We start from the raw sequence: 15,496 nt of genomic DNA, 5'->3' as shown, positions 1-15,496 counted from the left end.
CCAAACCAAAACGAACCAAATCCATATATTCCTTCCCCCTCATCGGTAGAACCACCCCCACAAACCCCCAACGCCAATACCATCGCGGCCACCTTACAAGTCGTGAAGCGCCCGCGGGACAAGGCTCACTGGCATAGCCCCGCCAATAGGGCCCACGGGCGCGGAATGCTGCTGGAACATGGCCGGCGCGGAAAAGGGCGGTTGGGCCTGCACGTAGCCCGGCATCAACTGCTCGAAGCAGCCGTAGCCATCGACGAGCGAGTCCATGGCGCCGCCGGGCATGAGCTGCGACAGATCGAGGTTCTCGGGGCGCGACGGGTGCGGCGCTGCGAACAGGGCGCTCTTTAGAGCCGCGGCGGCGGTTGGCGAGGCCTGTTCGGCGGAGGCGGCCTCGGAGTAGCGGCGCTGCACTTCGCCGACGATGTAGGCGATGCGGTAGGCGAGGTGGTCGCTGTTGGGCGAGAGGTGGAGCAGAAAGGCTCGCACCTGGTCGATGAGTGGGTCGGAAGGATTGTAGTCGCAGAGCGTCAGGGCGGCGTAGCCGAGGATGTAGTAGACGTGGTCGATCAGCCCCGGGGCCGCCGAGAAGCGGGTCTGCAGGGATCGAGTGATGATCAGGCGGGCATGACTGCAGATGTCCGGGAGGAGTCGGTCGGAGTCGGGCACGATGCGCGCCGCGGTGCGGTGCAGGAGGAGCTGGCAGAACCAGATGCTGAGTTCGAGAGAGGATTGGCCCTCGTTGGCTGGGGGATAGTCAGAAACAAAAGGTTCGGATGAGGGAGGGAACAGTAGAGACGTACCGAGGAGATGCGCCCATTCCATTTTCCATCTCTCGATCTCCTCGTATTCGATCTCGGCGCACCGAAGCCGTTGAGGGCTATTTTGGAGCTTCAGAGCAATCCGGTAGAGCTGGATCTCCGCCACGATCCGGCCATCTTCCGATGTGGCTCGTGGGTGGTCCAAGATGCGAGGGCATTGATCGAGGTAATGGGGCTGTATATTGACAGTGCGGCCATAGCCGAGCGCAGAACTATGCTTCCGGTCAATCGCAGATCAAGCAGACAGTCACAACAGAACGTACTGTAGATGAGTAAGGCAGAATATGTTCCAGAGACGCATCTGGGAAAGCATTTCATCGGTAATGACACTTTTGATAGGGGCGTGGAGAAATCGGAAGGAAATTAAGGCCTGGTTAATCGAGATCCCGCTCAACAACCAGCCATCCATGAATCCTTCCCTGTGACCGCACGTGGGATAGAGACAGAGCAGCGCGAGGGCCTGGAGCAAGTCGTTTGTCAAGGGAGACTTCCTCCACAGGGTCTTCGTAACATCGTGTTGCACTTGGAGTGAGATATCGTGAATTGTATTTGAGGGCATGCCGGGTAAATATCGAGAAGCGAGGAGGCAGGCAGTATTGAAGAGGAGCGTATCGGTTCGTTGAATCGTCGACGAATGATCTATTGAGACCCACTGGCTGAAGTAGTCCACGAATCTGCGAGCATTTCACTTCATCAGCAACAGTAACATGACCACCGAAGGACATGGTCCGGCGCGTACAATTCAATCAGTTTCAATGATAACTTGGCATCTACGATGCCCTGCGAGACCACATCGCCCATTATATCCGCCTCGGTCGAGAACTGATCTCTGTCGCCGAAGCATTCAATTTGCAGATCCCGAATGAACTGGGCTGGTTTCAATGCGAACGACGGGCCTAGCCCGCTGTCATGCGAGGCGGCCTCGTCGATGCTGTTACTCCTCCCGACCAGGAAGTTGGGGCTCCCAGGCGCGTTGGGGGAGTGATGGACCATCTGTCGCATCAAATGGATCATCTCGCCCATGCCGCGCTCCAGCGATACCAGGCGCTCCTCGATCGACGGAATAGCGGCATTGGCGTCCGACCAGGTCGAGGCATTGTCCTGGAAGCGCTCGGGGGTTTCCGGCAGCTCGCATTCAAGTCTTCCAGACGACTGTCAGCTTGGGAAACACTTCGCAACGTAAGTGGCAGGCAGATCGGGGATTCCTTGGATAGTCCTGATGAATTCCGCATGGAGTAAGGGCCGGATCTCGGCCCAGCGGGAGCAAGATCACGCAATCTGCGAGTGCAAGGAGACGAAGGGGAACAGTAATCACCCACCTCAATGATAGACAGCGGCGGCACGCATGGCCGCGCGGATCCAAATCGCAGCGCGTCTTGAGCTTGCGGCAGGTATTGCACGCCGTCATGGAGCGGCGGATGCGGCCTCTCGGGCGAGCATCGTGGCCGACGACGTCCATCCGATGGCCATCGTCCGTGGCGGCGATGCTCTTGGTCTCCCACGAGGACGCAGCACTATGTGAGGGCTCGGTTCGCGTCATGGCGTTGAGCGGCTTCACAGCTCCAGCCGACCATCTATAAATGGGATCAACTGGGAGCAGGCGAGGCGGATAAAGAGGGTCCTTTGAGAGGATCAGCAACTGGACCCTACGGAAGCCAAGTGTTCAGCAGTGCGAAGATCATTGATGCCCGGGTGGGGAGAGCGACGCTTAAGGCTTATAACAGATAGCAGCCCAGAGGACGGCAGCCAATTGCGACAGGCCGCGGAGGACTGACGATATCGATTTCGCCAGGTGCGCAGGTACGTGCTCCACTGCGTGGCGGACCTGGGGTAATCGCAAGGCGTCGGCCAATCGCGCCGTCGCGCCGTCGCATCGGCGGCTTCTAGAAAGGAAACAACGGCCGTGCCTGGAGGCGAGGAGAGCGTTGATAGCGATGATGCATTGGCTCGCCGTCCCCCCGTGTCCGAGGTGAGCCGAATGAACAAGATTCGAACGGGCGAGACGAGGCTAACGGCAGTGTGGAAGGTGGAAAGTGGAAGGTGGAAAGTGGAAGGTGGACAGTGCAAAGTGGCACCATGCTGGATCGGATCCATCTTGCATTTGTGCTTATCATGATCCGCGATACTTCCTTCTCCTTTCCGAGGTTGCTTTCCCCCCCTGATCTACGTATGTATGTGATTCCTTCTGGATCTGCGAGGCCGACCATCTCTCGAAGAGGGGAACGGATATCGCCGAACCCGTTCTTGCAAGATGTGATGTTCTCTATCCTACCTGGGTAAATGCTTCATTTCTTTTTCCCTTCTGGACTGGATTCTACCAAAATCCCCAAACCAATGGATCAACGGATCACTCCAGGTGGGGTTGATATCATATCATCCTTGACCAGTTGGTTACTTAACTTATCACGGTGGGTCAAGGCCAGTGGGGATGGAGAAGCGCAGACAGAGCGAGCGCAATGACAGGCTCGGAGCTGGTCGAGCTAGCATGTGCAGTCGCAGGAATCTGGTCGAGGATTGGATCCAAAGGGGGGTCCTTTCAAGCAATGCGACATTGTAAACTTTTCTCGAGCCGGCTAACGCCGGATCGCTAGCCGGTCGCTGCATCGACCCCTGCTAGTCTTATCCTTAGCGACCAGCTGGTCGAGATGCAGCCGTGAACGTGGAAGCCCGGGGCTCCATTGACACCGGCGAAATTGTATCCCGCCGTCGCCGCGTGGAAAATAATAACGATACTAAACAGCAGAGGAAAGGACAAGGACAAGGAAAAGGGAAATCCCAGTGGTTGCTGGTCTTTGGCGGCATGGCTTATCAGGCGGGTTTCCCGCCCCCCGGAGGAACGCCCCGATTCAGGTAGAATTAGTACTGGCCATTAGTCCTATTAATCCTGTTAGTCCCATTAATGCCAGGGCCAGGGAAATGAGGCAAAGGAGATGAACCAACGGTGGACACGGGAGGCTCCCATATCCATATCCAAGTCAAGCCACACACGGAAGTTTCCTTAGTAAAATCGCGCATCGCTGAATGGTGCTGGCTCATTTCCATCGCGGGAAGAATCATGAGCATCGCTAACGAAGCTTCAGCCGAGGCTTGTTCTCGACCGCTGGGCTCCACTTAGATCCCGGAGCACGATGATGATGATATTATGCAAATAAATAACCGGATCTCGGCCCTGCAGAGACCCCAAGGGCCTGCCTGTTCGAGACGTAGCGCGGCTGCCGGTCTGAGACCACGGAATAAAGAGCGGTCAGAAGCATCGCGGATGCGTGGCTTATCAAGAAGCATGAAGGGATATACGCATCGTCCCAAGGTCAATTCCGGGGTAGTTTCCCATAAGATGGTCGTATCAGGATCCAGAGAAGATGGAAGGGAGGCAAAAGGCCGTTCAGGAAGGATCTAGTGGGCACGCATCGCTCTTGCCGAAGTCGACATTGTTACCCCATACTCGCCCTCGTTCGCGACTGAACTGCGTGCATCTGGCACTGTTGATGAGCCAGGACTCCACTTGCGACGATCACGCGAGGTCTGGTCATGATGGCTCAAGCCGACTCCAACGCTCAACGAGTCTGTGCGATCCCACCGGTCGCTCCTATCCCGGCAGCACGGGGCAGCATGACTTCAAAGGGTGAATACGAGCGCCGGACTTATCAGCCGCAGTATTCTGTCCCGTCAGGAGAAGGTCAGCAACTCACCGTCGAGCATTCGAGCTCAAGCCAGCCGTCGTACAGGGTGTGCCGAGCGCGCTTATGCAGGCCATCACCGACAATGTCGCAGCCAAGCTTCGGCCCAGTAGGGTCGGGCCTATCATCCAACATGCGCACTAGATCCATTGCAAGCATGATCGCCATGAACAGTAAAGTCTCCGTGGTTGGGTTGTGCTTGCAGCCACTGCCATTCGCCATTGGCGGATAAGGTATTCTTTCTTTTTCTGGGGCTTCCTTCCTGCACGCCCGCGGAGTCGGCGATTCTGCCTTCCATGCATCCAGCATTCACTTCACGCTCTCACTGCATAGTCTCCGGCAGAATGCCATGACAACGACTCATGATCGCGTTCATCGCAGTCAGCATCCGCATCCTTCGGGACTCGCCGCCAACCTGGAGGTGTCAGGCGGAGATAAGACGAGCCGGTGGACGAGCACCCTCAGGCCATCCGCGGGTATTTGACCCAAAGATAAGCCTTTCCACCAGATCCTATCGCGGAATTGCCGGTGCAAGCCGAGTCGGTATCCATCTGCCTAGAAGAGCCATTATCTCGCTTCGCGGCGTTAGTTCCGACGCTGCGTCGACATGCCTGTCCCGTCTAGCGGCCGCGGCTGGGAATCTCGTCGGCGTCGACGGAGCGTGAATAAGGTCCGATTCGGATGGGGAGAAATATGCCGACTGCTCCTTTGTCCTTTGGTCTCGTTCATTGCACCACAATCATTGTGATTATCGGCTGCATTCGCGGCTCACGACCGGATGGCATCTGCGTAGTGGTAAATTCCGAGTCTCCTAGTAGAGGTTCTCTGCTTGTGCCTTCATAATGACCCTCAGCATCCACGCCATCCCGGTCGCTATCCTGAGAAATGAAAGCGCGTGTTCGAAGATCGGGGCGTCTGTACTATAGCACTCCCATTGGTTGGTCTAGGAATACAGTCGATCTTTTGTGCTTCAGCCACCAAACGCCTCAAGCGGAGCCGACCGTGTCAATTGAATTATCTGCAATTGGACATCTCGCACTAGATGGATTGGACTCGCAATCCAACGCCAAGCAATCGTCAAGCAATTGAAGTCCGAGGCAATCGTCTCGGGTTCAGTGAGTGGGCTCAATTGGTGCGAATCCTGTGCAGCCAAACCCCGGTAAGTCAGCATTCGATACCCTGATTACATTGGTCTGATCTGGACAAACCATATATAGAGTTGCCATGATAACCTGGGGAAATCTTGGCATCTCTTGGTCGCGAGCTTGGCTGTTAGGGTCGATCTAAGAGTTGTGACTCGTCCAGATTGTCGAACAGAGGGCATACCCATCTGTTGCAGTAAGTGCCGGAGGCTGCCTTGTCGGGATTCAGGGTGTTCTTGAAGACAGAGGTCGATGATTGAGTCGCTCAAGCACAGATCTTGGGGAACCTTCAAATCAGGCAGGCGTCTGGAGGCCGATCCAGGTACCAACAATAGACAAGCAGGCAGACAGGCGCAAGGTGAAGAGCAACCGCATTCTGGGGCATATAGGCCGGTCAGTGAGGCCGGTCCTCACAAAAGCACCGACGTTGATGATGCCTCATGGTGGACAGATACGGAAAGAGGCCGAGCTGCGGCGGCAGTGGATTATGAGACGTAACGTGACAGTCGACATGGTCGACTCACGTAGCTTCCAAGGTATGTCGAGTAGAGCACTGTTAGCGAGCAACCGATCTGACGCTCGTCCACAACGGAGTTGTGAGTCAGGGCCTCAGATATATAGCCCGTCCAGAAGGGCCTATAGTCCGCTATCGGCCTTGACATAGGACTATATCCCAAGGAACTCGGCATTTCGCTAACGCAGGATATCCGGTGCATACTTCGGGATAGTAGCAGCCGACCCTCACGTTTAATTTAATTTGCCACGTCCACCTGACCTAACAGCATCCACCGGCGCAAGATCAGTCGATCAGTCGGGCCCGTGATCATGGATGAGTCGCCATGAAGCTCTAAATACAACCCTAGCCCTGCCGGTGGCTGCACCGGCTCCTCGACCAGCGACAAATGAAACCCATCAATGCAACCGAGGTCGGTAGCGCCTAGATAGACCATCCATAGCGTCCACCTGTACCACCGCACACAAGCCACCAGGCGTCCAATCGCCAAAACATAAGCCAGGCCCGACATCGGAGAATTCATAACCAAAAAACCTGCATGCACGACAACTTGCCCAAAGAGGAAGATCGATGGAAGGGACTCGTCTTCTAGAAAAACACTAGACACGTCCCCAGTGTCACCCTGTCTCGGTTCTGCAGATCGGTGGCACGGTGTGTCCGGTTCTGATTTGCCAGATGCGAGGCATGAGAGGGATCTTCCGCGTACACAGCTGGCCATTCCCGGGTTTCCAGCTCAGTAGTGTGTGACCCTGTACCCCGATCTTGCTGCAGGAGCGGTCTGGTTATCAATCGGTATGGGGTCACGCATATGATATCATCAATGCAATTGTATGTTTCTTTTGCCCCCCTGCAGAGCTCTTTTCAGGTTTTGCACATTGTAGTGTCGAGAAACAGTCGGTCGAGATTTGAATATGTCGTGTCTCCGGGGACGCATTGTAGCACAGAGCTCTATACAGCATCGACGTGCAGTGGGAGTACAACAGCATCCGTGGACGGTCTACGAGTACAGTCGATGCCAAATGCATCTCTCGGCGTGCATGTTTACAAGAGCAACCAGATCCCTGGCCCAGCTCAACAAGACAGTGCATATATCCATGGATATATCTAGAACCAGACCACCTGCTCCAAACCCTCACTATTCCCATTCAAGCAATGTGGACACCCAAGGCCTTCGATGAGATGTTCCAGAAGAACGCCAAAATGGACAGCTCAAATCCTCGAGCTAGTGCTCCTTTCGACAGGCGACCCGGCGCTATTGGCTTGGTGGGTCGGGCTGGTCGATCGCGTTCCAAAAAGAAAGCAACCAGAATCAATAGTGCAAGCCAAGGATTTGACAGAACCGTTGGCTACACGCGCAGTAGCGTCGGGCGCAGGTTGGTGGCTATGACGGGGTAGGAAGGAGTCTCAGTATTTACATAATGTGATATCCAGTTACCTAGGATGTAGTACCTAGTAACTATATATACTGTACACATCGACAGTACAACGCTGAACGACGATCAGAATAGCATTACTCGGAAGTGAGATCGGGCAATGTAACTACGGTACCTACCCTAACTATCAGGTAGGGATAGGCCAGGTTACACGATCGACCTGATCGACCGACAAAACAGACAGCTAACCCTCTGCATAGCCTCGCGTGATGCAGTGCGAGGACATCTACTCAACCCACGTAGCGGCTGGGTATCCATGGATGGATACCTAGCTACGTAGAGTACTGTAGGTTGTATATTCTTGATAGGTCATGTTTTCTCCGCATACGCCGAGCAAAACCCAATTATGCAGCACCAGCCAGCCCTCATTGGCCTATCGAAAACGCACGAACACCGGGATCTGCGACGCAAACCTCTGGATCGGGCTGACATGCGAGAGCTCACATTTCCCGTTGACAGCGCCGAGTAAAACCGGGAATTGGCCCTGCATGCATGTATATACCTAGTACGGGCAGGATCGTACTTTATATATCTGCCTATACATCCACCTTCACGCATAAGATACACCCGGCGCCCAAAGAAACAAGGATGGCGGTCGAGTATTCGACCAGGAACACGACACACGCAGCTCGCAGCGGCTGTGACACCCCATCGTGCGGGCGGACGTCATCGCGCAAATACACCGCTATGTGATGCATCGCCTGGTCTGGGGCTCGACAGGGATGCGTGCACACAGAATACTTCCGCCCCGTGTGATTCGGCGCCACCGTCGCCTACGCGCGGTAGGATTCTTGTTCCTGTGGTCCCCAGGGCTTCCACGGTGGGTGTGATGGCGGCTTGCATAACCGCGTCCGGGGTGGTAGTGCCGTTGGCCAGTCTCAACGTCCTACGTGTCGGTTGACGATCGTGGGTGGTGTTGTATGTGATATCGTGGATGAATGTCGGCGTGGTGTTAAGCACAGCTCGGTGCGTGCAGAGCGCTGTGGTATACGGAGTGGAGTGCATGCTTTACACCTTTTAGATTACATCGTACACGGGTTATACTGAGAGATCCTGGTTCCTTGTCTGCTCGCGCTGGAGGCGAGCACATACAAGTGACAGCACGGTGCGATCTACGCACTGATTTTGTGTCATGTCGGAGGTATACCACAACGGGACTAGATCCAAGACCGAGACTGACAGCGACTATGTATGTATAGAAAGCATAAAAAGCAACCTGCTGACACGCGCTGTCATTTCGCTCTTCGCTTTCGCTTTTGCGTATCCCTTGTTCAACTCACTACACAACGAAATAGGCACCCACCTACCTCTCGGCTATTCCATGTCTCGGACGTGTGGGAAGCCCACAGCCAGCAAGTCTGGTTCGGCGTATCACAGCACGCCACCACTCCCAATCTCACGGATCCCCTATTATGGCCTCGCAAGCCCCAGTGCCCGTGGCGGTTTCCCACCGGCCCCGAACTTCCTCCATCCGGCAGGCCGATTGCCGTCACCGTGATCCGGTTGGCGTATGGTAGATCCGGAGGATTCAGATCCAGATTCACGTGGCTGGGAACCATGGGCCGGGCGTGTGGGCTCTGTCAGGATGGATTTGATTATTGCGGGAATGGGGCGTGTTCACCTGGACAGGACGATCAATTACACGGAGAACAAAGCCCGAGTCCAAATCCGAATCCGAATCCTGCGCTGCGCGTGAACTCTAAACGCCAGGATAGCGTGCCCAGGTGATAGTGACGGCGTAGTCTATGGGACGAGGAGCCGTCGCCCTGCAAATTGGACCCTAGTACGGAATGCAAGACTGTCAGAACAAGGTAAACTGTTAGCTGCTGTCAGAAAGCCTGACACGGTAGAGCGAGGGCTCGGGAAATGCAAGCCGTCCCATAACCGCGCGGACGAACCAAACTTAGGCGCTGTCAAAAGAGGTAGACTCTCCGAATACGGGAGGACATAGAGTTGGGTGCCGACGTCATGGGCGAATCGAATCGAGGATGGAGTGCGGTACCCATGGCGGTATGACCATTACCGATCGGATTCGCCTGTGGGTGGTGATTTAGATTTGCGATTTCCATTTGAATTTTCAGGCGGCATTGGCGTTTCGGTCGCCGGTGGGTCTGGCAGCAGATGGGGAAACGAGACGTGGAACGCGCCGGATGGAATCAACATATCAAATATTGGCACGCCGGATCCATGGGCAGGCAAGTGAGCAACCCAATATTGAGGCCGATCCGGCATCTGCCACGGCTGGGGCTGAGCCCGAGAGGTGATAGCCGTCGGCGTGCAAGTATTTTCCGACGCCACGGCCGACCCCACGATCATACAGCCCCGGACGCTGCGCACCTGGTGCGATTTCCAGGCACGCTGTCAGGGATGCTCGGGGTGGCCCGGAGCTCGCAAGGAGCCCTAGCCCAGCTGAAGCAGGCCGCAGTCTCAGCTCGAGGACGAGGAGGGGGGCCGCAAAGATCGGCGACTGGATTGGCGCAAAAAGTGGTTCTCCGTGCCGCCTGGTCGTAAGGCATGATCCACGTTTCCCGTCATGCGTGCAATAATACGGGATCGTCGAGTTCGCTGGGGAAGTGATGTGCGGCTGATATACGGATGTGACGGAGTTGAGTCTCGCGTCTCCATTTGAGGACCATACGCAGGCCCCTCCCCACAGTTGACAGATGGAAACACAAATGGAGTTGGATTTGTATTAAATGGGTGGTCTGATTTGATTTGGTGTGATTTGGAATGCCGTTTAAACGCCTGGTAAATGCAATTTCCGGGTCTTCGTGGGGCCGGGACCGCGACACGAAGGCACGCCGATGCGATGTGAGATGCAATGCGATGTGACCGGCGCCGGTGCAGTGCGACAGCAAGAGCAAAAAGAAATAAATGAAAAAGCCGTCCGATGATAGTAATTTCCCAATGCCGTATTTCCCATGAGCTCCCTTTTTCCCAACATAGTCCCGCTTGGTAAATAACATCCAAAGTCAAAAAGGGTATCAAGAAATGATATCTGAAGGGCCTCTCCTGCTCGGATGGCAGCGTTATCGGTAGAAGAAAACCAAAAGAAAAGAAACAGTCTCAAAAACGTGTAAAAAGACATAGGAGAAGAAAAAAGATGAAAGTCAATGCCAGTCTATCCACCTTTGCCGTGTACCCAACCCCGTGAAGTCGTAAAAATGCTGGGAAACTGCCCCGGTCGTAATCCGAATAAACGCTGGACGTGGTTGCTGCCGTGTATATAGACGGAACAAATGAAGATTAAAAGGCCGTGATAGAGAAGAAAGGTGCTCAAACAAAAGATCTGACCCGTGGCACTGCCTCGTGATCAAGCGGAGGAAACTCCTGTGGATTAGACAAGAGTGTCCCTCATCATGATGCAAGCTAATGACGAGGAGATGGCAGAGACTCTGATGCCTGATCAAGGTCACTAAATGGAGAATTCCGCGAGTCCGGGTCGCCGCCGGTGCGCATCTGATTGCGTAACGCAGGGAGTTGGCGGCGTCGCGCATTAATGAACCAATTGCTAATCTGCAAGTTGATCAGCTCTCGTCATTCCGCCGCGGGCCATTTCGCGCTCGTCTTACCTGGCTAATAGACAGACCGGTCCGCGTCATGAACATCTGCTTATCCTCCTCACTGGGATAGGGATGGTCTAGATGTTCATGGAACCAGGCGCGCAAGATATCTGTGACGGGCTTGGGTAGGTTGCCCCGTCGACGCTTTGTCTTGGGGTCCATCGGGTCACCCATGATGCCAAAGTTGGCCTGATGCGGGTGCGACATCATCTGGGGTGACATCTCCGGCTCGGGCTGGTATGGCATGGCCGGGTGCCCGTACGGGGACTGGGGGTGCATCATCGGGGGGGCGTAGGGGTCTGCATTCCGGCGGTCCGCCATCGGACCCGGTAGTGGGGCGGGCTGGGCGCGGTATTCGTGCGCATAGGGATCGGAACGCGGCGCCATTCTGCTGTCTGGGTAGCCCTTGCGGTCAGGCATGGATTGCAAGTCGCGGATGGGAGGCAGGATCGGGCTGGGCCCGCGCATGGAGAGGTGCTCGCTCATGGGCCGCGGCGGGTGCTCGCCGGTACGGGTGGTGTATTCGCGGTGGTGCTCGCCGTATACGACTTTCGAGGGAAGGCTGGAGGGGTATCCGGGGATGGAGCGCGGATCGGTGGCCATCTCGTGTCCCGACGCAGGGCGTTCTTGTGATTGGCGTGGGTTGTAGTATGAAGACGAATCGATTTCATCGTGAAGGTGCGGCGGGAGGAGCTATCGAAGCCGGAGTGTCAGCCACGAGATCTGGAATTCAGTCGGCATCTCGACTTGCCATCTTACCTCGCGAAATGATGGCAACGCTTGTGAATGACCGGTTGGCGGCCGGCTGGCATAGGAAATGGCCATATCGGTATCCTCGTCCAGCTCACGAGACTGTGACATAGACGACGAACAGCGGGGGTGTCGGAGGAGACCTCGATATGGAACAGACGGCACACAGATCGGAACTATACCAGTCGCAGGGGCACAATTAGGAATTCAAATGTCCGTCATCAACCAGAAAGCTCTATAGCGCACGAGTGGAACGCAAGCATGCAGAAGCTCGCCACCAGACACCCAGTTGGGGAGGAATAAGGACAAGAAAGGAGGGAAAGGGTGACCAGCAGGAGAAAATGGGGCGAACAGTTAGGCTCACTCACTGGGAAACTGGGCTGAATTTACGTTGACATCGCAGGAAGGGCCAAGACTATATGCAAGGTTGGGGAATGAGGGCAAGATGGAAATGCGGATTTGGGGGAGCTCCAAATAATGCAGGGCCGATGATACATTTTAAAATAAAATCCAAAGAGGAAACTAAAACCAAAAACGAATCAGGAAAAGAAAAAGGAAATAAAAAAAAAGGACCCAGCTGTTACATGTCCATGGAAAAGCAAGAACAGGGGGGGCCCAGAAAAATGACGATCGTGGGCGTCGGTGGATACTGGGACCACAAACTATACCACCAGCACTCGCTCTGTGGCCACCAGGCATGCAGAGCGGAGAAGCGCGGCTTCATTGGCCTCTCACTTGCTCGGCGGGGGCGGATTTCAAGACTAGGAGTCGATCAAGAACCGTATGGAGCATCCTTAAGGTTGTTCTTGACAGATAGCGCCAAGGATCTCTGGCTTGGTTCCTGTCAACCTGGAAATAGTCCGCTGTGCTAGCGGATCTATCAATTGGCCCTTCAGGAGCTCCTTTATCCCCGGCTCCGTGCCACTATGTATTGTGTTTCCTGGTCGTTTCGTTTCGTTTCTTTTTCTTTTTTAGCTCCGGCCACTGGCGGTTCCCGGATCTGACAATTATCTGAAATCTGAAATTGAAATCGAAAAATAGGGCGACTCCCTACGAGTCCAACGAATGAAACGGTGGTTCGGTTGGGTTTCACCTTTTAGCTCCGTCTCGAGTTGGCCCCAAATCCAGGACGGGGTTCCTTTTCCGCGCGAGAATCATCGTGGGGTGTCAACCTAGGTTCGTGGAGGACAAGCTGAGTGATCGAATGACAAATGATGCATCTGAACGATCGGGTCCGCGGCTCCAGATGCCATCTGATCAGAGAACATCAGGCGCCAGATCGACAGTCCAGAGGTGGATTCGTTCCAGCCTTGCCGTAAGGTAGAGTCAGTAGAACTGCAGGCGGACTGAATAATGAAGTGCATCCCTCCTTACGATTCCGGTAGGAGCCTGTGTCGTAGCCGCATGACAGCAAAGTTGGGGAAGGTAAGAAAAAAAGTATGTAATGAACGAGACACAAAGCCAGGACAACGCCAGAGGGGACACCGGCAGCAACAGCCACAGGGGGATAGGGAAACCGGCGTGGACAGAGACCGAAGGAAAGTGGAGAGTAGCGACATTCTGCCACGATGTTCCTGACTCAAGCTGAAGTTAATTAAATCAAATACTCGAGTCCCATGGGATTGCTGTTCTGTGGAGACAACACTCGGCGACAGGAATAGGATTACGGGCGGACGAGAGAAGGATTCTCCACGCGTTGCAGGGATAATGGCCGAGGAAAGGGAGCAAAAAGACACAAGAGAGCGAGAAAGCATTGTATGGGAGACCCGCGTATGGTAAAAGTCAAACGAACCACATCACCAATGTGGGTGGATCGCAAAGGACACCCAGAAAGCGGTCTCCGCGTCCAAGGGAAAGATCGCCGTCCCTCGCTGGGTGCCGAGGGCATGGTTCCACATCGCAGGTTGTGTCAGAAGGGCTGCTGGGCGCTCTGACTGGCTACCACCAGATCGCAAGCGTCCCGAGGAGCTTATCCCGGATGGTGGGTAAGAGGGGATGGACTTGGGCATTCATGTCACATCGGTAATCCATGCACGGAGTGCCAGGCTCTGGATTTCCTGGATTTTGGGCCCCGGGGGGGGGGGGGGGGGGGGAGAGAACCACAGGAAGCATCGGGCATGCCACGGGGGGAACCTTCCCAGTCTCCATCCCAATACCAATGCCAGTGCTATGGGCCATTGAACGAGGTGATAAATGACGGCGCCTCGGATCGACCTCGGTATCCCAGACGGACTGATCGGGAGGGGGGAGATCGATCGACGAACGAAACGCGAAAATGGGAGGGGCTGGTGCTGGTGGCATCCGTGGTGTGGTTGGCTTGGCACCCTTGGGTCTCGGTGGGTGGCTGATGGACTCACGACGGCGTCCCGGACAAGGATATCTAGGCAGATCGCCTCGTAGGCGTTCTTCAATTGGTCTCCACTTCCATCGAGATGAACCACCCACCGTGTGGCGTTCGGGATCCACGCCGTGGTCTCTTTGCGCTTTGCGCTCCGTACGTCAGATTACCCACACGGAGAATCCGCCCAACTCCATCCATGACGCGACGCCGTGGGAGAGCGTGGGAACAGATACATCGGACGTGAAGGCGTGGAGAAACTGATTGGCGATGGCGATGGTGTCTGAACTGCAGTTTGGGTGAGGGTGTGGAAGGAGCACAAGGCCAGTACGCGTGCATATGATATCGTAGGCATTTTCCTTTTCCTAGCCCATGCTGTCCGCTAGGGGGGTTTGGCTTGGGGTTTGGGGTTGGGGGCGTTGCGACTTGACGTGGTAGTGGAGGAAGAAGAAAAAGAGGGCCGGGATTTGACTCTCGATGTGACATGACTCTCCATGGTTCCTGTCGCTCGCCGCTTAGCGTTCGCTCGGTCCTCCCATCACCCATCCTCTTGAATCTCCGTTCATCTTTGCCTTCACCCTTTTACCTTTCAGCTGAGAGACCATCAAATTCAGCTTCGGTCCATTGTCCCATCATGCTAGGCCGACCCGCTCGGTGGGCCACAGGCTGACAACGGATCCAGCAGGATACATTCTACTGTACGTCTGGCGCAGCAGCCCGGCGCCCGCTACTTCAAGGTTCAAGTCTGCCATCGGAGATCCTCCTCGAGTGGGGGAGGAGTCTCACTCACGCCTTTCACACCAGAAGAATATGCAATCAGCGGCTGTGTGATCCATGAGTCGGCTGAAAGCCAATCACGCCGCGCCAAAACAATGGGGTTGCCCACTCCCCCGTCTTGGTATGGGACCGCGAGTGGTTTCGCCTATTGGTAGTGTTCCTGGCGAACTGATCATGCAAATGAATGAACGGGAAGGATTCGCGTTGAGGCATCCGGAGAACGCCGGCCATGAACAGTACTGATCATCGTCGAGGCCGGAGCGCCATCACCCAGCAACCAGAACCGAAGAAAGGACAGAGGAAACGGGGGGCACTGGGTGAAACAAAGGACACCACAACCACGGTCGCTTCACCGGAGGTATGGCAGACGTCAGAATCCCTATCAGGCTCACCAGAGTGACAGCAGCTTGACACTTCGGACGTGCTCCGCCAGGCTGACCGATTCCCGCAGGCAGATGTTAATTCTTTACCACACTCTGTACTT

The 15,496-nt window shown here is 55.2% G+C and overlaps 3 protein-coding genes across 3 annotated transcripts; all 3 read right to left on the bottom strand.

The window, feature by feature from the left end:
- Positions 1–93: 93 nt before the first annotated feature.
- N7459_004037 (Zn(II)2Cys6 transcription factor domain-containing protein) lies at positions 94–2,358 on the bottom strand (the record flags this gene model as incomplete). The annotated part of the gene is made up of 5 exons (XM_056943221.1): positions 94–743; positions 801–1,030; positions 1,082–1,492; positions 1,558–1,959; positions 2,138–2,358. The coding sequence occupies 5 exons, from the start codon at positions 2,356–2,358 to the stop codon at positions 94–96; spliced, it is 1,914 nt and encodes a 637-aa protein (XP_056800104.1).
- Positions 2,359–4,211: 1,853 nt separating this feature from the next.
- Positions 4,212–4,717, bottom strand: N7459_004036 (uncharacterized protein; the record flags this gene model as incomplete). Its single annotated transcript, XM_056943220.1, has 2 exons — positions 4,212–4,340; positions 4,508–4,717. The coding sequence occupies 2 exons, from the start codon at positions 4,715–4,717 to the stop codon at positions 4,212–4,214; spliced, it is 339 nt and encodes a 112-aa protein (XP_056800103.1).
- A 6,236-nt stretch (positions 4,718–10,953) lies between these two features.
- N7459_004035 (homeobox domain-containing protein) lies at positions 10,954–12,008 on the bottom strand (the record flags this gene model as incomplete). The annotated part of the gene is made up of 3 exons (XM_056943219.1): positions 10,954–11,100; positions 11,157–11,840; positions 11,907–12,008. 3 exons carry the CDS (start codon positions 12,006–12,008, stop codon positions 10,954–10,956), a joined length of 933 nt encoding a protein of 310 aa, XP_056800102.1.
- Positions 12,009–15,496: the final 3,488 nt, after the last annotated feature.

This window comes from Penicillium hispanicum (assembly GCF_028827665.1).
Source record: "Penicillium hispanicum strain IBT 35686 chromosome Unknown utg000004l_segment0_segment0, whole genome shotgun sequence".
NCBI classification, from domain to species: Eukaryota; Fungi; Ascomycota; class Eurotiomycetes; order Eurotiales; family Aspergillaceae; genus Penicillium; species Penicillium hispanicum.
Note: the sequence above shows the minus strand (reverse complement) of the source record. Positions and strands in the feature narration are given on the sequence as shown.